General features: G+C 36.2%; 1 protein-coding gene across 2 annotated transcripts in view; it reads right to left on the bottom strand.

Moving 5' to 3' along the window:
* CDH13 (cadherin 13) overlaps positions 1–26,832 on the bottom strand; it is a 1,329,441-nt gene that overhangs the window by 516,375 nt on the left and 786,234 nt on the right. For both annotated transcript variants that reach the window (XM_007476128.3, XM_056823341.1), the window contains one exon: positions 9,369–9,513. In XM_007476128.3, coding sequence (XP_007476190.1) covers positions 9,369–9,513 — 145 coding nt within the window. The remainder of the gene's footprint in view (positions 1–9,368; positions 9,514–26,832) is intronic.

Genomic DNA, 26,832 nt, shown 5'->3' with positions numbered 1-26,832 from the left:
ATAGCAGTACAATTCCATATAGGTACACCTCATTGAAGGGACCAGATGTATTCTTTTCAATTCCACAAACAGGTTTTAAATACTTAACAGATACAGGGCCTCACCCCTAATTGCTATGGTATATAAAGGTGAATAAGCAGTTTCTATTTCTCTTAGGGAACTGAGCATTTAGAACTTAAACTATTTGCTCCCATTTTTTCAACCTTACTAATTTGTGAAGTACATTAATCACAATAACTTTGATTGGTAAGTATAATCATTTTACCCATTTTACTGATGAAAAAGATAGTTCCAATGTTCCATAAAAACTGAGTGTAAGTTGAGTTTCCATATGTCATGTATATATTAAGCATACATCAGAGCTGAATGCACTAATGAGAATTTTTCTGAGGAAGGGTCTTTTTGAAAAGTTAAAGAATTGTTTAAAAATATTATCTATACATATGGTTTTTTCTGTAAAAAATTATATTCACATGTGAGGCATAAGAGTTGATCGTGGGTTTTTGAAAGTTATGCCAGTATGAAATAGATTCGAATGAGTGGAAATTTTCCAAGTATGGATTTAGCAATGAAATATGTACCTATTATTTAAGTTCAGTTTCATTAGTTATGGAGAGACTCTAAGAAGTTGGTGAAATAGTGAATTTATTGGCTAAAGATCTTCATAAAGATCATATAGTAAGGTTGTTGTTTAGTTGTGCCAGATTCTTCTTGACACCATTTGAAGTTTTCTTGCAAAGATACTGTAGTTGCTTACCATTTCCTTCTCCAGCTAATTTTATAGATGAGGAATCTGTGGCAAATAGGGGTAAGTGACTTACCCAGAGTCACAAAGCTAGTGTCTGAGGCTAGATTGGAACTCAGAGAGATGACTCTTCAAGACTTTGGGCCAAGTGCTCTATTCCTTATGCCATTTAGCTGCCCTACTAATATATGAAGGGTTTTAAATCTATTATTACCAGGAAATATCAGCTTCATTGATAAAGATCAGAAATCTCCTATTATCTTAAAGTAAATATGGACTCACTATACTAAATTTACTTAAATTTAGAGATATGACATCAACTAGACCTTGATATGGTCTAAGACAATATTAGCATAATTATTGATGTCTCATAGACATCAGTATGTCTTAGAAGATAGTTCTAGTCACATAATGCAACTGCAAGAAATCATTTTGTACAATAGAAATTAGCTGCTTTAAGACATCATGCGATGGATTTAGTATTAGAAAAACCATGATCATTATGATTATGAACCAAAATGACCCACCAAATAAGAAATGTGGCCAAAAACTATGCTCCATCTTATGTGCCTAATTGCTTTAGAAAAATGTGTTAAAATAATAATAATGAAGGAGCTGAATAAAGTCTCTGTAGACCCTTAAAATCTATGTCTGTGAAGAATTAATTTTTAAAATTAAGTGGATACTATATGCCAAGTACTGTGTTAAGCATATAAGATAAGAGGGAGGCTCCACAGATAATCCCACTCAATTAAAAGGAGCTAACTTTCTTAGATAAGAATACTTGATTAAATAAATCAGAACTAGAAGACTTGCTTATTGAGCAAGCAGCCAGTTGACAGCATAAAATATATGGCCTTCTAGGCCTGGAGTAAGGATGATTTGGGTTTAAATTCAGCTTCAGGCACTTGCTAGCTGTGTGTCCCTGGTAAATTTCTTAACGTTTGTTTGCCTCAATTTCTTCAACTCTATAATGGGGATAATTATGGCACTAATCCTGCTGTGTTTTTATGAAAATTAAGTGAGATATTATTTGGGAAAAAAACATGCTTAGCATATTAGGCACTGTCTAAACACTTATTACCTTCCTTTCCTTTCCCTTTCTTATTGAATGAATAACTCTCTCTTGTACTTATCACAACATGATATTACTGCATAAATGGTTTCTCTCCACTGTTGTACCAAGATCTTTTTGAGGGTACCAATTAACATTTTTATAGAAAGAGTTCCTCAATTTGCTAGAAGCTCCATAGGCATTTTGGTACATACACAGTTCATCCTTCCTTTCGAAGAGGTCCAATGACATCATGGATGATGTTTTGAGTTGCTTGTGAATTGGATTAAGTAAGGCAGAGTTCCACAAAGTTATCAGCCTTACTTTCTCTTCCAGAGTCATTGAAGTCCAGTGACAGGACAAAAGTCAGGATAACTGGTGATAGCCCAGGTTGGGGTGGATGACCTTGGTGTCTTTGATGTATGACAGAGTTCTAGGTCCTCCCTAGCATTTGTTTCGTCTGTCTTCATGGCTCTTGGAATAAATTGTTCTCCTTCGTCTATTCTACCAGAGGAAATCTTCACATGCTTGGAATAGATTTTCCCCTAAATCACTGAAGGATTCAAAGCTTGCTGGTTACTGGCAAATTGGTTTAGTCAAGTCTCTACCAAGATGACTTTACTGAGGTATGGCCACTGTGCATGCTGCAGGTCCTTGGAGCCACAGGTGAGAGTTGAGTGAAAGGTGGACGCCGAAGGTGGGTGAACAACCTTGAAAAGTGCTTGGCAAACTCTCATATCAGAGGTGCTAGTCCTCACAGAACACTCCATTTTTTGATGTTGGCTACCATGCATTAGGGCTTTCAGTATATAAAGTTAGGAGACTGCTCTTCCAGTCAGTGTGCATAATAAAGTTTACTTGTTTTCTTTATCTCAAGAAATTAGTGAGCGAAAAATTTGGATCCATTATATATTTGTCATATAAGTCACCAGCAATTGTGTCAAATGAGAAACCAAAGAGAGCTATGTGTTACCTGGGAGCATTTGTCTATCCAAAAATCTGTAGCTCAAGGGATCCCATAAACTAAACCCTAGAGTACAAGACAAATGAATGTGTGTTGGTCTTTTGGTCATAATGGCTGGCATTGAAAATTCTTATAAGTTAGGATATACACAGAGAACCTGGATCGATGACAGTAACAGGAGAAGCATGTAGGTGATATGAGCTGCCTCCAAATATTTGGAGTGCTGTTAGGTGAAAAAGGGATTAGACTTGATATGCTCTATGCCACAGGTCAGAGCCAGGAGCTAGAAACACAAGTTTCCAGGAGATACATTGAATCTTGATGTGAAGAAAGAAGATCCTAACACTTTAGAACAATTCCCAAAAGAATGGGATGGCTTGAGAACTAAGGTGTTTCCCTTCCATGTAAGGGATAGAGTGAGTAGAGAATGGATCCTTGTTTGGATATATTTTAGTACAGATTCCTTCATGAAATGGGTTGGGCTAGTTGGCTACTTTGACTTTTCAAATTAGGTTCTAGCCACAATATTATCTGTTTTATTTATAAGATCCAAATAAAATCCTATCTTTGACAGAAAATGTTTTCCAAACCCTGCTAATTCTAGCACATTTCCTCTCAATTTTCCTCTTTATTTTGTGCATAGCTCATTTTTACATATTTGTTTATTTTTTGTGATATCCTCATTAGATTGTGATATCCTTGAAGGTAGGGATTCTCCATTGCCTCTTCGTATTCTCAGGATTTAATTCAGTGCCTGGCATATAGTAGGTGGTTAATAAATGTTTATTGACCAAATACTTGACTAATAGTAGACAGCTAGGTGCTATAGTGGATAGAGTAGCAGTTCTGGCATCTGGAAGACCTGAAATCAAATCTAATCTCAGACACTTTACTAGCTCCATGACCTTGAGCTAGTAACTTAACCCTGTTTGTTTCAGTTTCTTTATCTATAAAATGAGCTGGAGAAGGAAATGTCAAACCATTCCAGTATCTTTGCCAAGAAAACTCCAAATGGAATCAGACACTGCTGAAATGACTGAACAACAAAAGAAGAGACAAAAGAAAAAGTAAAGTTCCTTAAGAGAGGAGCCTGGGGAGCCTTGAGTGGAAAGGCTGGAGAGTATTGAAAAGGTGTCATTATTCCTTCTGAGACAGTGTGACCAATTAAGTATCAGTCCTCTATGGAATTGGCTTCAGAGGACAATGGCTTCCATTGAGAAAGCTGTCTTTCAGCAAGCATGTCTACTACCTAAGCAGTAAGAGTTTTACCTCCTCAGGAGGTGATTTGAATAGATTTGTCTGATGTCCATGATGTAAGTGCTAATTAATCTAGCGATAGTAATGACAGATACAGAGAACTGCAATATAGGCAGGAAATTAGGATTCAATTCCAGATCTATAGCTGACTTGCTATGCAGTCTTCAGCATATGACAACTTTTATGCAGCTCAAGGGAATGAGAATATTTCCCCCATGGGGCCTACCCTCTATCCAAACAGAAATGTCACTGCTGAAGATAATATCCTCTGTCTCCCAAGCATGCATTTGCAGGATCATATATCTTCCTCCCATCACCCCACATTCAGCTGTCATCTATCAGCAAGACTGTTTCCTTCTCTGGGTCCCGTAATGGGACTGACAGCCCCTTGCATACATCAGAGGATGAGGAGACAAGGGCCTTCCTGCCTGGCTAGCTCTCACTATCTGTACCTGCCTCCAATCAAGGGAAAACAAAGCTTTATTGTTATTATTATAAGATGAGAGAAGACTAGTAGAGCTGTCATTCATCTGTGGTCCTCTTGAAACTGAAAATGGAAAGCAATGGGAACAAAATATTCATACATACAGCATCAACTCAGTGGAATCCAAAGGTTTTCCAGTTGTCCAGTTGCAGAGAACCTATGAAAGTCTCCACCAGGAAGACACAGGGTAGTTTTTGCATGTGAACCTCCTGGACCCATGTCGGAATTACAAGTACTCAAATTATCCTCCTTCATATGGGACCCTGAACATTTCTGGAGGTTCAGGAAGGACATAGGTATTCAGTTTTAGGAAATAACAAGGGATTTTGCTTTCTTTGTACAGGTAAAGAACTTAAGATATTTGTGTTTTAGTCCTATGTCTCAGAGTAGCCAATTGGGCAACCTTGAAATACAGAATGTTGCAGTGGAATACTGCTGTTATCCAGGGTATAAGTGTTGGGCTCAGAGTCAAGAAGACTCATCTTCCTGATTTCAAAAAATGGCCTCAGATACTTAATAGTTGTGTGACCCTGGACAAGTCCCTTAGCCCTGTTTGCCTTAGTTTCTTCATCTGCTAAATTAACTGGAGAAACACGTGGCAAAACATTCTAGGATCTTTGCCAAGAAAACCTCAAATGGGGGTAATAAAGAATCAAACACAACTGAACAGCAGTAACAAAGGACCTTGGTTTGAACCCTGAATATGCCACTTATTTGACTAGTTAACTGTAGAGAAGTCTCTTACCCTTTCTAAACTTCAGTCTACTAAATCAAGGTGCTAAACAGGATGATCTCTAAATTCCCTTTTGCTCCTAATTCTATGATTCTTTGGACCCTATGGCATTGAACAAATGAGTTCCCTGCTTCAGTTTTGCCATCTGTAAAATAAAAGTATTAGACTACATGATCTCTATTGTCCTCTTCCTAGAGGATGTATCCCTTTAACTCTGACCTTTAAAAAAATCTAGATATTTTTGTTACTTATCTGAGGGAAATAAATCGAATAAAGCGAGAAAGAACACTGTTGTACTGTTAAAGTTCAAATAGTCATTTTATTCATCATTGGCTCCCCTTTATCTGGTAATGATGACTGGAAAGAATACCTCTGTGTTTAGCACCAAGCAGCTCTAAAAAGTGCCTTGTCTGCACATACTGATAAATATATGTAACCTTCACAGAGGATGGATCTGAGTGGGCAACCTTCAAATATATTTAACAATGACAAGGATATTTTTCTTATTGGGAGATGAACTTTTGGGGTCTTTTATGTGCTTGTTTTTTTCTCTGAAAACCTTGAACACTTCTTTGCCCCACTCTTCCTAACTAGCCTGCTACCCTCTAGAGAAAGGACTAGGGTCACAAAGCAGGCTTCACTAGCTGTGTCCTTAAATGATGCTGATGGAGCCTGCTCAACCTGGGTTTCCTAAAACATGAGATTTATAGACTTCTTGATGTGATTAGAAAGTCACAGTCTGGTAGGCACTATTGATCAGTTCATGATAGAATGCCCCCCAAACATTCTTCTTACTAGATATTTATAATGACTATCTATAGAAAAGGCAATCCTTCCTTTGGGAACCACATGATAGTGGGGCCATTTTAGGAGAGCATCTCTTTAAATTCTTGTACCTTGTCAGTTTCTGAGTTAGCCCCAGTAAAGAAAGCAAATGATTAAACTCAAGAAGTTATTCTTGGCATTTTGTTGTTACTACTGTCAACAGTATAACCAGAGGTACAAGGGGAAGAGAATAACCATTTATATATAGCACCTACTATGTACCAGGCTCTTTACTGACAAATATCATCTCATTTGATTCTTACAACAACTCAGGGAAGTAGGTGATATTTTTTATTCCCATTTTATACTTCAAGAAATTTAAGCAAAGATAAGTGACTTGCTGAGAGTCACTTACCTACTAAATTTCTGGTGTTGACTCAAGTCTTCCTGACTCTGGGTCCAGCACTTGGTCCTCTACAGTAAACTGTCCCAAATTTAAGAAATAATATTATGCAAATTCTTAGAAACTTTGTATGTGCCCTTCTCAGAATTTGAGTTGATCTAGAATATAAAAATCTAAACATTGCTATCTATTTAGAATTCATTGTCATTTAACAAACATTCATTTATCACTTACTATGTGCCAAGGAGCGAGGGGGAAAGAACCCTCCAAATTTTTAACTTTTTGCTTTCAATGAGTTTGTTTATATTTGAAAGTAGAATACAGGTTGACATACATAGTTCTGCCAAGGACCAAAGCAGTATTTGTGCATTCAGAGAATGTTGTATTTCACTTCATTTCACATAAGATCAATTCCTAGCTCCAAATGTGTGTTCCTTATGTGGTTAGGCTTTGGGATGGGTGTGTAGAGGGCACTACTAATCCCGCAGATGGACTGACCAAAGAAATCAGATAAGGTAACATCAGACAGTCCATAGCCATTATTTGACTAAGAGAAACCCATATAATGTTATATTACTCAATCCAAAGTGCTTTTTAAACTATTTTTTATTTTTACTATCCAATGAAGTGGAAGAAAACATTGATTCAGACAAAAGAATACAGTATATCTAGACATAGTTGTCTCATGCAGACAATAAACTGTGTATTTTTTTATGGTATAATATCAGTCATAAGTAGGATTTTGAAGTGCTTTGTATTTTTCTAGACACTCAACAACACAAACAACAAAAATGCTTTATGCTTTCAGAAATTCAATGTGCCAAAAGTTCTCTCTTTAAAGAAAACATGGCAGATGTAAAGCTATTAAATTTGAAATCTATTCTTCCCAAAAATGAAAGAAGTGAGCACTAGCAGGAAAATTGGATGCCTTCGCATCCTAAATAGCCAATGCAGACATATGTGAGCTCCCCTCTTCCAAGAATATGGCCACTACCTCTGTGCTTAGAATAGGGCCCTACTACATCCTACTTCCTAGTTTATTTTTTCCCTTAGGCATGGGACCTTAGACTTAAAAAGTAGAATCAAACTTTTCTGTTATTGTCTTATCCTAGTCATATAAATATTTTCACGTAAAATTTCCCCACCTTATTTTATCCATCAAGTTGAGAATGATTTTAGGGGGAAAAATCAGTATTTGCCTTGTTATGCTGTTTTCCCATGAATATGTGATTCTTAAAGGCAAAATGTAGTTTATTTTTAGCTTCATATCTTCAGTGCATAGCCAAATAGATACTGTATAGAACACTTAGTAAGGAGGCAGTATGTTACAGTCAAAAGGATGACTCTGGAGTCAGGATATTGGTTGAAATACCAGTTCTGAAGATGACTATATTTATGCTACCCTGAGACAATTTGTATAAAGTTCTTGGAAGCTAGTAGGTGCTTAATAAATGCCTATTTTCTTCTTTCTTGGGGGTTTTCTACTAGTTACCTTGTCAGTAAATGAAAAGTTGAACTAAATAAACTCTGTCATTCCTTCTACCTCTATATCTATGCCTTAAGTTGCTTCATTAATTACTACGACTAGTATTTACATAGTATATGAAAGTTGACAAATTCTTTTCTTGTTATCTCATTTCATCCTCACAACAATTTTTTGAATAGGCATTATCCCTTATTACCATTTAACAGATGAAGAAATTTAGGCTGATAAATCCAGTGACTTGTCCAGGGTCACATGGCTAATAAGTATCTGAGGTAGGAACTGAACTCATCTTCCATTCTCTATTCATTGGATCATAGAGATGCCTAATATGGTTGACAAATTTTGATGACTAATATGAAACTTTACATACAAAAAATTTCACATTCTATTTCTACTCTCCTACTCCAGTGGAATCTAATTACTTTAGAGAAAAATAAAACTACAATCCTATAAAATAGTTGGATGAAAAAGCCAAGCAGAAAGATCAGATATACTAGAAACCAAAAACAGCTCTTCAGTATAACCCAAAGTTTTTCATCAGTAAGTTTGAAAATTCCATTGGAAACCATTTTGAGGGATACGTTTAGTTCTAATAATAGAATCCACTAAATTCTCCTAATTCATCTAATAAATATTTATAAAAAAAACAAATTAGAGAAATTCTTTGGAATTAAGTTCTTTGTAGCCTTCATATTGTCTGTTTGAAAATAGTATGAGATACCCATAACAGTATGATTTTAATGCCTTCTGAATTTTAATGATGTAACATCAAAGTTCTAATTCATGTACATCAACATGAAATGCTATTTTTTAACACAAGCAACCAATGGTAGAATTATGTTTCTACTGATGAAATAATTAGTATATATTCTTTAAAGGTTGAGCTCTCAATACTAAGTTTTCCTCTAGTGGAAATGTTCCAAAGAGGAAGGGCTCTTCTAAACTCTGTGATAACCAGGGAGTACATTTATACAGAAGTTTGAAATGGACCTTTAAATAATGACAATTTCAGACCACATTTCCATGACAAAACTAAATAAATAATCACCCATAGCAATCCCATAAAGACAACTTTCTGTGAAATGGATTGTGGATTTCATGTTTTGTACAGTGTTTTAAGGTCTTCTCATGTCATTAATACAAGTTAAACTTCAGGCTATCAAGGCTGCCCTAGTATTCCCTTGCCAACTATTGTGTGTCTGTCACTATGGACTAACATAACATTCCCCATGCCTTAGAAAAAAAAAACAAGAGAACTCTAAGTAAGAACTACATTAAATTTTACCATTCTGTCTAATTTATTCTTTGTTATTTCGATAAATAATAACACTGTGTCAAATTAAAATTTAGGAGACACACATGCATCTAAACATATAGACACAAATTTTCTCCATCCAATTCTAAAAAGTCATGCAACTTTTTCTTTTTAGCTGTTTTCCTAGAATATGACTATAATAGATAAACCAGAAAGACCTACCAGTAGGAGACCCTTCCATGACATGACCGATGTATGGTCCTTCCTTAAAAATGGGTCTGTTGTCATTCTGATCAATCACGATGATATCCAGAGAGACAGGTCCCTCAATGGTTTTGCCGCTGACATCAGTAGTCTCCACAAACAGCTGTTTGAGTAAAGAGATTGGGGAGAAAAGGAATTCATTTATTGTGAAAACTGAAATATGTTCCTCCTGGGAAAGATAGGGAACATCAGCAATTTTGTTGTAATTAGCCCTTGGCAAAGTTCAAACTTTGGTCTCAGTGGATAGTCACTAGGATTGAATTAGAAAGTGAAGGATTTGAGTGAAAGAGAAAAATCAATTCGTACTGGATCCCCATTGGGTACTTTGCAATTAATTCACCGAATTTGCAAAAAGAACCAAAAGAAATAAAAACCACAATCTGATATGAATGATGTGAAAAACTGCTGAGGGTATGATGTCTTGTATTTCTGCAGCATAATTATGCTTACAGGGAATATTTTTTGCTGGTAAAAGAAATGGCAAAGCAGTTCATAGCAGAATATTGAGTCATTACTTCAAGCATTTGTAATTTAATAAGTGCGGGTACCCCCCTCCACTTTTGATCACCACAAACCTTCTTTACTATAGCAGAAGGATAAGACATAGTAACCAAGCTCATGTGATGAAAAAGAGAGACACAGAAACAAACAAGCAAAGGAAAGGAGAGAATATATGGGCATATTGACCACGGAGACCACAGTCCTCATGTCATGGGTTATGCCCAGTCATCTTCTAAGTCCTCTTATCTTGCCACTCACTGCATTATCAGACCCTGATACTAGAGAGCACTCAAGGATGTAATTTTAGGTAATTTGATGGGATAACCACTGGCAGAGGAATGGCTCATAACAGATCTGCCCTTGCTTGAGAAGCAAAGGAATGGCTCATTATAAACATGACCTTGGAAAAGCCTAGTTTTCTTCTTTTTTTTTTCTCTCTGATTCAAAATCACTGCAGGAAAATAAGGACCAAATTAATAAAGATGGAGAAAGGAGATTTATGGGGATCCTAACTTTTTTATTTAGGAGTCTTGAGAGATAAAAAGAATAATGGTTCTACTTCCTGTTAAACCTCTCTTCCTATCCCTTCCATCTCCTTCCTTAAAAGGAAGTTATTGGCTGGTGATCATTTTAAGGGAATTACCAAATTATAACTCTATCCCTGGACAGCAAAGGTCACTAAACTACCTTTGCAACCTTAGACATATTGCTTTCTCTTTGAAGTCCTCCATTTCCTCAAATCTAAATCTCAATATTTGATCACGCACAAAATATGTGACAGAAAGGAAGCTTTTTCAGGTATCAGACTAGCTGATAATTGATTTCCTTTACAATAAAGACTGTATGTGATTCAAAGAATCATATAATTTATGATTAGATGGGACCCCAGCAGGCATCTGGTCCAATCAATAACAAAAGGAATACCTATTTTAATATGCTTAATAAGTGTTTATCCAGACCCAGCTAGAAGAGCTCCAAGGAAGGAGAATCTAGTAGCTACTGAAACATTTCAACTAGTCACTAACAACACCTGTTGTTAGAAGTGATTGATATCAAAGGTAAATTTACCTCTTTGAAGTTTTTACCCATTACAGTTCTCCCTCTACTCTTCAAGGGAAGACTTAATTTAAAAATGTCTTATATTTATCTAGAATAATCTAGAAGTATAGAATGAATATCTCCTCCCACCCCATCATCTATTCAGCAAGCAAGAACTGATAATATACATTTATTTATATCCTTCAAGAATCTTTCTTTTGGGAAAGGAGCCAGGAAAATCTAAGCTAATTCAAATAAATAGCAGAGATGCATATGTTATCTCAGCATCATAAATGTTTGCTTATCCATACCATTGTACACTGTGTGGGAACACTCAAGTACCTGAGCAATGAATCCTAAGAGCTACTGACATCTCTGAACCAAGCACACTTAACATGATAAAAATATGGGTGAAGGAGCCCCAAAGAACAACTCTAGAGGCACCATTGCCCTGTCTCTTCTAGCTTCTATTGATCTCTCCTTAATTCATTCCTGCAATTCCACTCCACAATATTTTTATTCCAAATAGCTCATTCTTCACTCATTCCCTCTATCCTACCAGATAATGGCTAACTTCTACATTTACCACTATTGAATGAGTACCAGCAGCTTTCCTACTTTTTGGCACTGCTAAATATGCTTATGGAACTGTCAGTGCAATCATCCGCTTATCTTGTCAGCTGGCACATTAAGGCAAAGTGTAGTGGGTCCTAGAGCTGCCTTTGGGTAATGTGTAGATTATTCCATTCCCAGACACATTAACCAAGCGCTAATTGTACTTTCTGAATGCAATTTGGTGCCAGTTGCAGGAATGACTCTGGCACCTGCTTGGACTTTCAGACTTGCAGATGAACTCAGATGGAAAGACTTGCAAAAGAGGGAATAATTTTCACTCTAATAAGCCACTTTGAAGCCAACTTGCTTTTAAAGCTGATGTCAGAGATAGGCAGTCTGCTGATTGGAACAAAGGTTGTGTATCTTGTGCTGGGATTTCCAGCATAGTTTCCTCTACTGAGTTGGTAAGTAAGTTGCTTTCCTTCTATTGGCATCAGTTTCCATGTTATTGGAGAAAGAGTCTTATTTTGTCCAGTTTAGCCACACCCGACCAGTAGAAGGCCAAGCTGATATACTGGAAATATATATTCTCTGGGGTAATTCTACTAAGTGGTCATATGTGAAAGCCAGTAGCACAGAAGGCAGATGACAGTATTCATAATAAAGTTTTTAATTACACTATATCCCTTAGGTTTTTAGAACCTTGTAATAGAGGACACAAGCTTGCAGTTTTTACACAGGACTGATCTTGTCAGTGAAGTGAACGATTACTTAATGTTGTATGCCTATGAGGAAGAACTGATGCTATGCTTGGGAGAAGAGAGACATTATTGCTGTTGGCTTTGAGATAGAACATACATGATTCTGGTCTCTATTCAAGAAGAGACCTTTGAAGAGAGAGAGAGAAAAAGAGAGAAAGAGAGAAAGAGAGAGAGAGAGAGAGAGAGAGAGAGAGAGAGAGAGAGAGAGAGAGAGAGAGAGAGAGAGAGAGAGAGAGAGAGAGAGAGAGAAACCTTCAGGAAGAGGCGGATACATGAAGGAGTCAGTATTTTAATATTTCCTTAATTTCCAGCATGCTTCCCCAGAGATCTTGGGGAATTTCCCTGTAGCCCTGTAGTTGAGGTCAGGAAATCTGAATTTGACTCTAATGCTGACTCTCTGTCTTTCTATCTCTGTCTTTCTCTGTCTCTGTCTACCTGTCTATCTCTCTTCTCATTCCTAGTAGAAGCATTCAATCATTCTGGGTTTTATAATATTTCTAATTTTTGGTTTGCCATCTGTTAAGAAAGATGAACTTAGATACTATTTATGATTTCTAATGATCTATTATATAACTAATCTTTGGCAGGAAGGGAGTTAAGTCCTCACATATAAACTTAAGATATTTCTTAACATTTAAATGATATAAACAAGGAAAATGACTTGAACCTAACCATGAAATCATTTCCTCTAGACTATCAATATTTGGAGGGGGTGGTACAAATAGACATAATTCTAGTCTGGTTCTCCTTCTTCAGGAAGAGAAAGGGAACTAGCCTCATTTCCTCAGTCTCTTGCTGCCCACTAGAGAGGAATCAAAGTTTCCTTGGAGAGAGATAATGAGATTTCAGAGATGCATTCATTCTTGCCTCCCTGTAAGCCACATTTAGACAAACCCATTACACTTTCCCATAATGTAAATGGGTAACAAACATATACCTTATGTTAAGAAAAGTCATTAATGTATCCTCTTTTCACTTATTACAGACTATCTAGTATTTGTATAATGCTTTTAAGGTTTGTGAAGCCCCTTAGAAATATTTTCTTATTTTATCCTCATAGCTACCCTAGGTGATAGGTGCTACAGTTATCCTCATTTTACAGATGAGGAAACTGAGGCAAAGAGAGGATTTAGTAATATGCCACAAATTCTGAGGAAATCACAAAACATAGCCTCACTCTTCAGCCATCTCATTCTTGACAAAGCTTCAAATACTTTACTAAGGCTTGCTATCCTAAAGAATAAATCTGAAGGTAGTGATAATGATATATGTGTCTCCTTGCTTCTGTATATTTAATAAATAGCTATAAGAATACATGATATGGTTTTGTGGAGGAGTAAATTCTAGCACAACAATCCATTATAAAATCCTTTGGCTGCTGTGAATATATAGAAAATAGAATATGGAGATGAATGGAGGTTGTGTGCATGGAGGTGGAGAGTATGGAGACTCAGTGAAATACTTGTTCAGAAGCTATATTGGAGACAGTTTGGTACAGTGAAAAGAACACTAACTGTGAAGTCATATAATCCTGAGCTTGTATCCCAATCCTGACTAATATTTCTTCTCTTTAAACCTCCTTGGACTTCCATTTCTTCATATTTAAAATGATGAGTTAAACTAGCTGGTCACCAAGGGCTCTTCCAGCTCTACATTTATAATCCCAAACCCAGAGAGATGACTGGACAAAGGTGGCTAGATAGCTGTTGAGAATTCTCCTGCTCTAAATCTCTGATCCCATGAACCATTTCTATTCCAAATGCCAAGACAATATGTTTTGAGGGTAATTTCTCATAAGTAATGATGGGTCTCTCTGTCCATTTCATGAAGAATGTCAATAATGACTGAAAGTACCCAAATAAGGAAAGTCATAAAGATGCTATGCTTGTGTCTGTCTGACCATCTTCATGACAAAGCTATACATGGGAAAAACACCATCAAATGGTGGGTCTGGTAACAGAGCATATCTATATAGTGTGGTCATAAAGAAGATGATTACTCAACAATACTTCCAAGATGTTAGTGGAATTTGAACAAATAGGAAGAAGTAAATCATAACTTCAGGGATTAGTCAATTCTTTAGGCAAGGCTGATTCATTTTTTCTCCCATAAAACTTTTCCTGATCCCATACTACTCAAATAAATTTGTTCTTTATCTCATTTTTTATCTGCATCTCTCCTTTGCCCTATTACTCCCTACCTTGCATTATATTTTTCATGAATATACCATGCTTCTCATTTTACCTCTCTCTCAAGTGCCTTGAGGGCAAGGACAGTCATTTTTTATCTTTATATCCCCAATACTGAACATAGGGCGTTGTAGCTGGTAGATTTTTAATGCATACAGTTTGAGACTTGACTTCAGCTGATAGATGAATTATATTTCAAGACACCTAACACCTTAGATTTGAAGTCTGAACTATTATGCACCAATAGGCTTGACCAATATCATAAACTACAATTAGGATGAAAATGTAGAAGGTGTGCTTATCAAAGATATAGATGACACAAAGCTGGAAGGGATGACTAATATAATAGATGAGAGAAATGAAATTCAATCTTGACAGGCTGGAACGCAGGGATGAAGCTAACAAGATGAAATTTAACAAGAATAAAGTCCTACGTTTAGGGATCTAAAAAAAACTATTACATAAGTGCAGAATAGAAGAGTACTGACTTGGCTGATAGTCTGTGCGAAAAATGAAAGGTAACCCAAAATCATCAAAAGAAGAATGACAGGATCTGGTTTCCAACTAAACCTTAATTTTTCGTGTGTATATGGTGAAGTCACTTCTCCTCTCTGAGTCTTATTTTTTCTCTTCTGTGAAATGGAAGGTTTAGACTAGAACTCAGGGATATACAAATTATATCCCAGGAGCCAATTCTTCACACTTATTGTTTTTGGGTAACCAATGAGTAAAGAACAGCCTTTTTTTTAAACACTCATAAATAAAGTTTATTATATTTGAAAATGTAAAGTCCAAAACTGTTGCTGACAATATTTGACCTGTGGACTGTAGTTTGCTGACCTGTAGACCAGATCATCTGATTGCCCAGATGTCTATAATTCAAGGAGTTAAGATGGCAGACATAATGATACAATAGGCAGTAAATAATAATAGATATAGTAAATAGGTAGCACTGTGAATGGAGTGCCTGGTTGAAAGTCAGGAAAAGCTGATTTCAAATCCAACCTTGCTAGTGGTGACCCTGGTAAATCACTTAAACTTGTTTGCCTCAGTTTCTTCTTCTGCTAAATGAGCTTTAGAAGGAAATGGCAAACCACTCCAGTATCTTTGCAAGAAACTCCCCAAATAAGGATATAGAGTTAGAGATGACTGAAAACATATGAACAAAAACAAGAAAAATAAATATACTAATCACTAATAATAGCCATAGATAGCATCCCTAGCATTTATAGTTTGCAAAGTAGTTTATAAATTTCATGATATTTTATCTTCATCTACCTGTGAGGTACATGCTATTATTTTCCACACTTAATAGATAGGGAAATTAAGGTAGATATAAATTAAGAGTATTTATATAACTTTTTCAGGGTCATACTACTGGGGGTCATTAAACTAGAATGAGGAAACTATCACTTTGCCATAATTCATCATTAGAAGCTTTCAAGAAATAATTAAAAAAAAAAGAAATTATAACTCAGTAGTTTTTTTTATATAGTTTCTTCATTATCTATGGTGCCCCAAACATGCCACTATAAAGTTGTATGCTGAACGCCTCCTTAATGCTCTATTGGAGTCTCAGTTCAAATATATCCTAATCAATAAAATTTGCTCGTTTCCCACAAATGCCTCTTCTACTTTCTTCTGGTGTTTTGTATCTCTGGTTGTATTTAACAAATTTGATTCAATTCAACAGGCACTTACTTTGTGCCGGAAGGCAATATACTAGGCAATCCTATTTTTAATTCACTTCTTTATTAATGTTTTTGATATCTCTCCAACACATCAAAAGATCTTTGGGTATAGAGATTATACTTTATTCATCTTTTTCTCTCCCTTGGTACTGAGTAAATTTAGGACTCAAATTTAGTAGAGTTAGTCACAGGTATTTGAGTCAAAGCTTATGCCTAAAGCCTAATTTCATCTTGGTTGATCATGATAACAGAGATGTTTTAGTTCCATCAGCTGGAGATGTGACAAAAAGTCAGAAAAAAGTACTGTCAGTGGGCCTAGGCCAACTAGAGATGAAAAACTAGGGCTACCATCCCCTGTTAGTTAGGAAGAGCCTTGGAGTGTACCTCTCTTTGTTTTAAGGATGAGAAAACTCTAGCTAAAGATATTCAATGCACATGTGCATGTGTGTTTGTGTATGTGTGTGGGTGGAGATATGAATGCAATGACATATCACTGCATTGAGAGAAATGGTAAATATGAAGAATTCATAGAAATTTGGCCATCATGCCAAAACACAAATCCAATGTGGACTAATGCGTTTCTGTAAATATTCCAAAGAGAATCCTAATTCCTTTAAAAAAATAGTCCAATGTGTCACCAGAGAGGACTGACTATGTTTCCTTAGTCATTTCAGTTATGACTTTTTATGAGCCCATTTTATGTTTTCTTGGCAGATACTAGAGTGGTTCATAATTTCTGTCTCCTGGTCATTTTACAGATGAGGAAACTGAAGCCAAACTAAGTTAAGTGACTTGCCTTAAGTCATACAGCTAGTAAGTATCAGAGGCTGGATTTGAATTCAGGAAGATCAGCTTTTCTAACTCCAGACCTGGCACTCTATCCACTGGTGTATGTAGTTAACCTAAAATTTCTAGAATCTTTGTTTAATATTTCCCAAAGTTAAGCAGTGGAGTATGTGGATAAAGGGTGACATATAGAGAAAGCTCGGAGAAAAATTGTTATGATGGGAACATTACTCTGAAACTTCATTTGGTCTAGTGATAAAAATTAAGTGTAAGGGAAGAAAATTAATAGCCAAGGGATCAATCTCCAGCTTTCATTTATTTTAAAGCAATACATCATTTTTAGAGAACTTTCATAATTATTCTCATATGAAAGTTTGATGCAGTCAGCAAATGTACTGATTTCTGAGGCTTGACTCATGTGGTTTCAGTGATATGTTCCAATTTATGAAACTGACCTAATTGAGATATTAGTGGGCAGAAAATTCCTTGGGAGAAGAAGAAAATATCAGGTACTCCTTAGGTTTGCCAGAAACAGCCAGCTTTGGTATTATAAGAATGTGCATCAGAACTTCTTATTTATTCATGTACATTTAAAATAGCAATCTTTCCAATGCACAGTGATAACACACCATGACTTTTTCTCATAACATCAGTAATAAGAGAAACAAAACACATTCCCAAAATGATTCCCCAAAAGCTATTGCTTGTTCAAGGCCAAACACAAGGAACTAAACCCTAGATGCCAGCGTCGTTTAACCTTTTTTAGCCCCTACCCCAGGACTATTTCTACGGTTAGGTTACTCTCCAAAAAGAAGACATCTTTCACCTACTCCCCCTCTTCTATAGTGTACACAAGAACTCCCCAACTCATCACCAGGCCTGCTAACTTCACCAGCTCCATCCTGCTCTGAAGTAGGGTTAGGGATTAAATCAGGACTTCCCTTTTAGTAAGCAACTAGGTGGCACAGTGGATAGAATCAAGTAGAACTGAGCTTTGATCTGGTCACACATGTTTACCAGCTTTATGACCCTAAAAAGTTATATAAATACTCTTAATTTATATCTACCTTAATTTCCTTATCTAGTAAGTGTGGGAAACAATAGCATGTACCTCACAGGTAGGTGAAGATGAAATAACATGAAATTTATAAACTACTTTGCAAACTATAAATGCTAGGGATGCTATCTATGGCTATTAGTTGGGATTAGTATATTAGTATATGAATTTTATTCTGAACTTTGCAAGGTAGATGAATTTCTAAATATTTTTAGCTGAAAACATTTCTCTCCCTCCTCACTTCACAGGGCCATTATATTTATTGAAGTCATACTGTAAATGGAGTTTCTGAAAAGCATCGGTAGAGACATTTATGCCAATTATTCAGAAAAGGCCATGGTATTAATTCTTTCATATAGAAAATGTTTATTGGAGCTTTGTGCCAAGGTTCTATATATATAATATATTGTATATATCATATTATATATTTTATCAATTTAATTATTATTATTTAATATATATATGTATATATATATATATACATATATATATATATATATATAAAGTATGGCCACAGAACTGGGTGAATTCCATTTCATTTCTACATATTTAACCATCCAGACTCATTTTGTGCATATTGAGGATGGGATTATTTTTTTATCAATTTTCAATATTTTTCACCTCTTTGCATATTTTGGTTCTGATGATCATCATCTCCTCTTATATGATCTCTCTGACTTAGAGTTTTGTGATACTGTCCTAACCTGCTCTTCTTCCTAACTATTCAGACACTCTGTAATCTCCTCCACTGATTCTTCATCTATATAGTGCCCATTAACTTTGGGTCCTCTTATCTTTTGACTGTATAATCTTACTAGATAGTCTTATCAGCTCCCATGGATTCAATTAGCATCTCTGTATAGATGTCTTCCAGATCTATATATGTAACCCTATTTCCTCTTCAAGCAATATCCCTATACCTCCAATTGTCTATTAGGTATTGATGATTTGGATGTTCTGAGGCATGTCAAATTCAACATGTCAAGGACAATATTCATTATCTTTCACCCAAAACCCTTCACCTCTCCCAGACTTTCTTTTTGCTATAGAGAATATCACCATGCTCCCAGGCACTTAGGGCCTACAATCTTAGTGTGATCCTTAATTTTTCTCTTATATTAATCCTATATATCTAATTCACTGTCAAATCCTTTTAGAAGATTTCTCTTATACAATTCCTTCACTTGTTTAACCAATCAGCATCCTAATTCAGGCCCTCATTACTTTTCATCTAGACTATTTATGAAGCTTTCAAATAGTCTTACAAGTTTAAAGTCTCTCTCTATTCCAATCCATCTGCCACACAGATGTCAAGATGATTTTTCTAATGTGTGGGTCTGAGTATAACAAGCTCAGTTCAATTACCTCCCTCCCTTGTTTCCTTATTACCTCTAAGATAAAATATAAAGTCCTCGGTTTGGTATTTAAAATTCTTTAAAACTTGGCCCATCCCTACTTTCCAAGCTTCTTATACTTTACTCCCCTCTATGCATTCTATGATCCAGTACACTGGCTTTTACTAGCTTTTCATAAAATCTGACACTGTCTTTCGCTTTCACACCTTTGCATCGGCTCTCCCCCATGCACTCTCAATTCTGTTTCTTAAGTTTCTCTGGCTTTTTTTCAAGATTCAGCTGAAATTCCACCTGTAAGGGTCCCTTCAATTTGTAGGAGCCTGACCAAGTCCTTCTTACCGCCAGTATCCTCCCTTCACAAATTATCTTCCATCTGTTCTCTGTATATGTTGAATAAATGCTTTCTGACTTACTGAAATCCATAATGAATAAATAAGAATTTAGATAATCTGCTAGATGTTGTGTATACAAAGACAAAAATGACACAGCCCCTGATTTTAAAGTAGATCATACTTCATCAAGTAAGACAATATGTTCATATAAAATATATGAAAATAAACATAAGATAATGAGAAAGATTATATTAGAAGGTACATGGATGAAGTTGTAAATCAAGAAAATCAATGTGTTGAATTGGGGCTTGGAAAAATAAAATAGATTTTGAGAGTTAGAAGTGGGAAGGAAACATCTTTCAGTTATAGCTAAAAGCCAGTGTAAAGTCCAGAATTAAGATGCATTGTTATGTCAGAGAATTCTGAGAAATAGGGAGGGAGATTGGCTTGGGAGTGTGTGAAGCGGAAATATTTAACAATTCAGAAAGGAACATTGAGTGGAGGTTGTGAAAGACTTTAAATGCAAACAGAAGAGTATATGTTTGATCTTAGAAGAAGCCACTGTATTTTATTGAGTAGAGGGCTGACATAGTTAACATATGCTTTAGGTAAATTATATTGGCAACTATATGGAAGATGGATTAGAGTAAGGAGAGTCAAGATAGGGAGACCAATTAGAGAGTACTGTGATGGTCATCATCTACATAGAATTAATCCCCTGTATGCTGGTGAAGCAAAAGAAAGGAGAGAGACAGAGATAGAGAGACAGAGACAGAGAGGAGACAGAGAGACAGAAATGGAGGCAGAAAGAGAGAGGGTTGAGAAAGGAATAAAAAACCCAAGACGGAGCCCTAGGAAACATTCATAAGTAGGAGGCATGATCTAGATGATAAACCAGCAAAGAAGAATGGTCAGATAAGTAGATAAAAAGTCAAAAGGAACTATCAGTGTCATGAAATCCCAGAAAAGATAGAATATCCAGGAGGAGAGGGTGATCAATATTATTAACTATTACAAAGAGGCCAAGGAGGATGGGATTTGAGAAAAGGCCGTTAGAAAATGTCATCACTTGCATTATTTTGCTGCCCTTGCCCTTCATCTCTAGTTAGAGCAGGGAAGTATGTTTCACATCTGTTTTCTGAGAACAAAATTGGTCACTGGCATTTATCTGAGTTGGGTTGCCTTTTAGTGATATTTTTGCTGACATTACCTTGTTGACATATATTGTTTTCTTGGTTCTGTTTCAGAGACATCAGTTCAAAATATTAGTATTAACAGAATTTATATAGTGCTTTAAGTTCACCAAGTACATTATATGCTGTGTCATTTATGTAATTCTTTAAGGATTACAAAATGCTTTCCATGTTGTATTATTTTACAAATTATGTCAAAACTCTGTGAAATATTGTGATTATTTCTCCATTTTGCAAAGGAGGAAACTAAGTCTGGGAGTGGTTAAATGTCTTGCCAGAGTTCATGTGTTGAGGAAGAATTTGAACTCTGGGATTCATGACTTCAGGCCCAGTATTCATCTCCAGTACCATCTACCTCAAATAAGCATTTATTAATTTCTTATCTCATGCCAGTCATTCTGTTAAGAATTGATAATACAAAGAAAAACTGACAAATTCCATACATATTTCTACATTTTTTTTCTGAATAACACAAACATTTCATTTCACAGAACACTGGATATATTCTGTCCCCTTCCTCTAATCTATGAGAATTCACATTGTTTACAAGTTGGTGGGGTTTTGTTCAATTTTTTTTATCTATTTGAGAAAGTGCTGTTATTTACATTTTTGTACACATGGGACTTTTCTTTCTAACTCTGACCTTTTGTCTTCTGCCCAGAAACAGAATCTCCAGGTCCAAGAAGATGAGAGACTTTGTATAATTTCTGAATAATTTCAAATTCCTCTTAAAACAAACATAAACTGATTTAATTCTATGAATACCTTTGAGGATAAACTGCATGATAATTATTGCATCGTGGCAAAATTGCCAAAGGGAATTAAGAAAATAAAACTTGCCAAGAGAGTAATGAGAAGAATGAGAAATAATACCAAGGCAGCCAAATTCACTTTATTCATAATTTAATGGCATGGGAAGAACTCAGGGAGTAAAAATATTGGTGATGAGGAGACTGAAGGCAGACAATTTCTACTAGGACTTTGGTAGAAGAAGGGAAGAGGGAAAAAGTACAATAATAACAAAGACTTGCTTAATAAACTGATGTTAGCATTGTCAAGGAGCACTACACTGTCAGAGGCAGAAGTAATTGTTACATAAAATATAGTGTTTATTTTGTAATCAAGTTGAATAAAGTAGCAGCTGCTTTTCCTTCCAGAAGACCATAGCAACAGGAAGTGACTGAAAGCCAAATGATTTCTACTTTGTAATGTCTTTTAAAAAATATTTTATTTAATTAGTCAATTTAGAACATTATTCCTTGGTTACAAGAATCATTTTTTTCCTTCCTCTTCCCCTCATCCTTCCCATAGCCAACACACAATTCCACTGGGTTTTACATGTGTCCTTGATCAAAGTCTATTTCTATGTTGATGTTTGAAATAGGATTATCATTTAGAGTCTACATATCTAATCATATCCCCCTCCACCCATGTAATCAAGCACTTGTTTTTCTTCTGTATTTCTACTCTCACAGTTTTCCCTCTAAATGTGGATAGTGTTCTTTCTCATAATCCCTCCAAGTTGTTCAGGATCACTGCATTAGCTCTAATGGAGAAGTCCATTACATTCCATGGTACCACAGTTTATCAGTCTCTGTGTATAATGTTCTCCTGGTTCTGCTCCTCTCACTTTGCATCAATTCCTGGAGGTTGTTCCATTTCACATGGAATTCCTTCAGTTCATTATTCCTTTGGGCACAATAGTATTCCATCACCAACATACACCACAATTTGTTCAGCCATTCCACAATCAGAGGGCATCCTCTCATTTTCCAATTTTTTTTGCCTCCACAAAGAGCCCAGCTATGAATATTCTTGTGCAAGTCTTTCTTCCTTATTATCTCTTTGGGTTACAAACCCAGCCATGCTATGGCTGGTTCAAAGGGCAGACAGTCTTTTAACTCCCCTTGGGAATAGTTCCAAATTGCCATCCAGAATGGTTGGATCAATTCACAACTCCATCAGCAATGCATTAATATGCCAATTTTGCTGCATTCTCTCCAACATTCTTTATTTTCCTTTGCTGTCATGTTAGCCAATCTGCTAGGTATGAGGCAATACCTCAGAGTTGCTTTGATTCACATCTCTCTGATTATTAGAGACTAAGAACACTTTTTTCATGTGCTTATTGATAGTTTTGATTTCTTTATCTGAAAAATGCCTATTTATGTCCTTTGCCTATTTATCAGTTGGGGAATAGCTTGATTTTTGTACAATTGATTTTAGCTCTTTATAAATATGAGTAATTATAACTTCATAGACCTGACAAAGGCATTCGACACAGTGAACAGCGACGTATAGTGGGAGATCCTCAGCAAGCTTGGTTGCCCAGCAAAATTCGTCAAACTGATCCAGCTCTTTCATGTCGGCATGACAGGGGAAGTCCTATCTGGTAGAGAGACTTCTGATCGCTTCAACATCTCTAATGGCGTGAAACAAGGCTGTGTCCTCGCTCCAGTACTATTCAACCTATCCTTCACCCAAGTATTACGACATGCTGTGATAGATCTAGACCTGGGCGTCTACATCAAATATCGGCTGGATGGCTCACTATTCAACCTTCGCCGCCTGACTGCAAAAACAAAGACAACAGAGAGACTTATCCTGGAAGCTCTCTTTGCAGATGACTGTGCTCTCATGGCCCACCAAGAAAATCATCTTCAAACCATTGTGGACAGGTTCTCCACCACAATAAAACTGTTTGGCCTGACTATCAGCCTCAGCAAAACAGAGGTGCTGTTCCAACCTGCACCAGGGAGGCCAACTAACCAGCCGTGCATTACAATCAACAGGACGCAGCTTTCTAACGTCAACACTTTCAAGTACCTGGGCAGCACCATCACCAATGACGGGTCCCTAGACCACGAGATTAATGCCAGGATCCAAAAGGCCAGCCAGGCACTGGGGTGGCTGCACTCCAAAGTCCTCCAACACAGAGGTGTCAGCACTGTGATGAAGCTCAAAGTAGTCCTCAGCTCGCTCCTGTAAGGTTGTGAGACATGGACACTGTACCGGAAGCACATGAAGCAGTTGGAGCAATTCCACCAACACTCCCTCCAGTCAATCATGAGGATCTGATGGCAGGACCGAATCACCAATCAGGAAGTCCTCGACAGAGCTAACTCCACCAGCATAGAAGTAATGGTCCTCAAAACCCAGCTATGATGGTCTGGACACGTCATCCACATGGACCCACAGCGAATACCAAGACAGGTATTCTATGGTGAACTGTCAGCTGGACTCAGGAAACAAAGTCGACCAAAGAAAAGATTCAAGGATCAGCTAAAGTCCAACTTGAAGTGGGCTGGCATAATACCAAAGCAACTAGAACTCTCTGCCTCTGTCAGAAGCATCTGGCGAACCCACATTAACCATGGTGCCACCACCTTTGAGGATGAGCGATATCAATGTCTTGCTGCTGAGCGTGAACGCCTACACCAGGCCACAACCACACCTCCCGTAACAACTGGCATCCCATGCCCTATGTGCCACAAATTCTGCACCTTAGTCTTTGGACTTCAAAGCCACATGAGGGTACATCAATAGATGATAATGCACAAAGACAATAGTCATTCTCGGTCACCGAGAGACTACCACCATGTATGTAATTACAACTTTGTCAGAGGTTTTTGTTATGAAGATTATTTCCCAATTTGTTGCTTCTCTTCTAATTTTGGTTGCATTGGTTTTGTTTGTACAAAAAATTTTAATTTAATGTAATCAAAATTTTTCATTTTACTTTTAGTGATTTTTTCTAACTTTTGCTTGATCTTAAAATCTTGCCTTTCCCAAATATCTGATATGTATACTATGCTGTGTTCACCTAATTTACTTACAGTTTCCTTATTTATATTCAAGTCCTTGACTAATTCTGAGTTTATCTTGGTAGAGGGTGTAAGATGTTGATCCAAACTCAATCTCTACCATACTCTCTTCCAATTTTCCCAGAAGTTTTATCAAATAGTGGGTTTTTGTACCAAAAGCTGGGATCTTTGGCCTTATCATAGACTGTCTTGCTAAGGTCACTAACCCCAAGTCTATTCCACAGATCCTCCTTTCTGTCTCTGAGCCAGTACCATATTATTTTTATGATCACTGCTTTATAGTATAGTTTGAGATCTGGGACTGCAAGACCACCTTCCTTAGCATTTTTTTTTATTATTTTCCTGGATATCCTTGATCTTTTCTTCTTCCAAATGAATGTTGTTATGTGTTTTTTTTTTTCTAATTCAGTCAAAAAGTTTTTTGATAGTTCAATGGCTATGGTACTAAATCAGCAAATTAGTTTGGCTAGGATTGTCATTTTTATTATGTTAGCTCGTCCTACCCATTAGCAATTAATGTTTTTCCAATTATTTAGGTCAAGTTTTAATTGTGTGGAGAGTCTTTTGTAGTTGTGTTCATATTGTCTTGGCAGATCAATTCTTAAATATTTTATATTCTCTAAGCTGGTTTTAAATGGAATTTCTCTTTCCATTCTTGCTGCTGAGATGTGTTGGAAATATATAGAAATGCTGATGATTTATGTGAGTTTCTTTTGTATCCTGTATCTTTACTAAAGTTGTTAATTATTTCTACTAGCTTTTTAGTTGATTCTCTAGGATTCTTTAAGTAGACCATCATATCATCTACAAAGAGTGATAGCTTGGTCTCTGTATTGCCTATTTTAATATCTTCAATTTCTTTTTCTTCTCTAATTACTACTGTTAGTGATTCTAGTACAATGTTAAATAATAGAGGTGATAATGGGCATCCTTGTTTCACTCCTGATCTTATTGGTAATGCTTCTAGTTACCCATTGCAGATGATGTTTGCTGATCATTTGAAGTATACACTGTTTATTATTATTATTTTTTAAACCCTTGAATTCTGTCTTGGCTCCAAGGCAGAAGAGTGGTAAGGGCTAGGCCATGGGGGTCAAGCACCTTGCCCAGGGTCACACAGCTGGGAAGTGTCTGAGGCCAGATTTGAACCTAGGACCTCCCATCTCTATGTCTGACTTTCAATACATTAAGCCATCCAGCTGTCCCCCTATTTATTATTTTTAGGGAAGGTCCTTCTATTCCTTTACTTTCTAGTGTTTTCAATAGGAATGAGTGTTGTATTTTGTAAAAGACTTTTTCTGCATCTATTGAGATAATCAAGTGATTTTTGTTTGTTTTCTTGTTAATATGGTCAATTATGTGGATGATTTTCCTAATATTGTACCAACCTTGCATTTCTGGTATAAATCTTACCTGGTCATAATGAATAACCCTCGTGATCACTTGCTAGAGTCTTTTTTGCTAGTATTCTATTTAAGATTTTTTCATCTATGTTCATTAAGGAGATCAGTTGATAGTTTTCTTTCTCTGTTTTTGACCTGCCTGGCTTTGGAATCAGTACCATATTTGTGTTGTAAAAAAAATTTGGCAGAACTTTTTTTTTCTCTTTGCTTATTCTGTCAAATAGTTTGTATAATATTGGGATTAGTTGTTCTTTGAATGTATAATAGAATTTATTTGTAAATCCATCTGGTCCTTGGGATTTTTTCTTAGGGATCTCTTTGATGACTTGTTCAATTTCTTTTTCTGACATGGAGTTATTTAGGTATTCTATTTCTTCTTCTGTTAATCTAGGCAATTTAAATTTTTGTAAATGTTCATCTATATCACCTTGATTGCCATATTTATTGCCATATAATTGGGCATAATAGTTTTTAATGATTGCCTTAATTTCCTCTTTATTAGAGGTAAGGTCTCCCTTTTTATCTTTAATACTGTTAAGTTGGTTTTCTTCTTTCCTTTTTTAAATTAATTTGACCAGTACTTTGTCTATTTTATTTGTTTTTTTCCCCAAGTACCAGTTTCTAGTCTTATTTATTAAATCAAGAGTTCCTTGACTTTCAGTTTTTTAAATTTCTCCATTAATTTTCAGGATCTCTAATTTAGTTTTGATCTGAGGATTTCTAATTTCTTCACTTTC

The sequence above is a fragment of the Monodelphis domestica genome, chromosome 1, assembly GCF_027887165.1.
Source record: "Monodelphis domestica isolate mMonDom1 chromosome 1, mMonDom1.pri, whole genome shotgun sequence".
NCBI lineage: Eukaryota > Metazoa > Chordata > Mammalia > Didelphimorphia > Didelphidae > Monodelphis > Monodelphis domestica.
The sequence above is the reverse complement of the archived record's forward strand: the minus strand, read 5'-3'. Positions and strand labels throughout refer to the sequence as shown.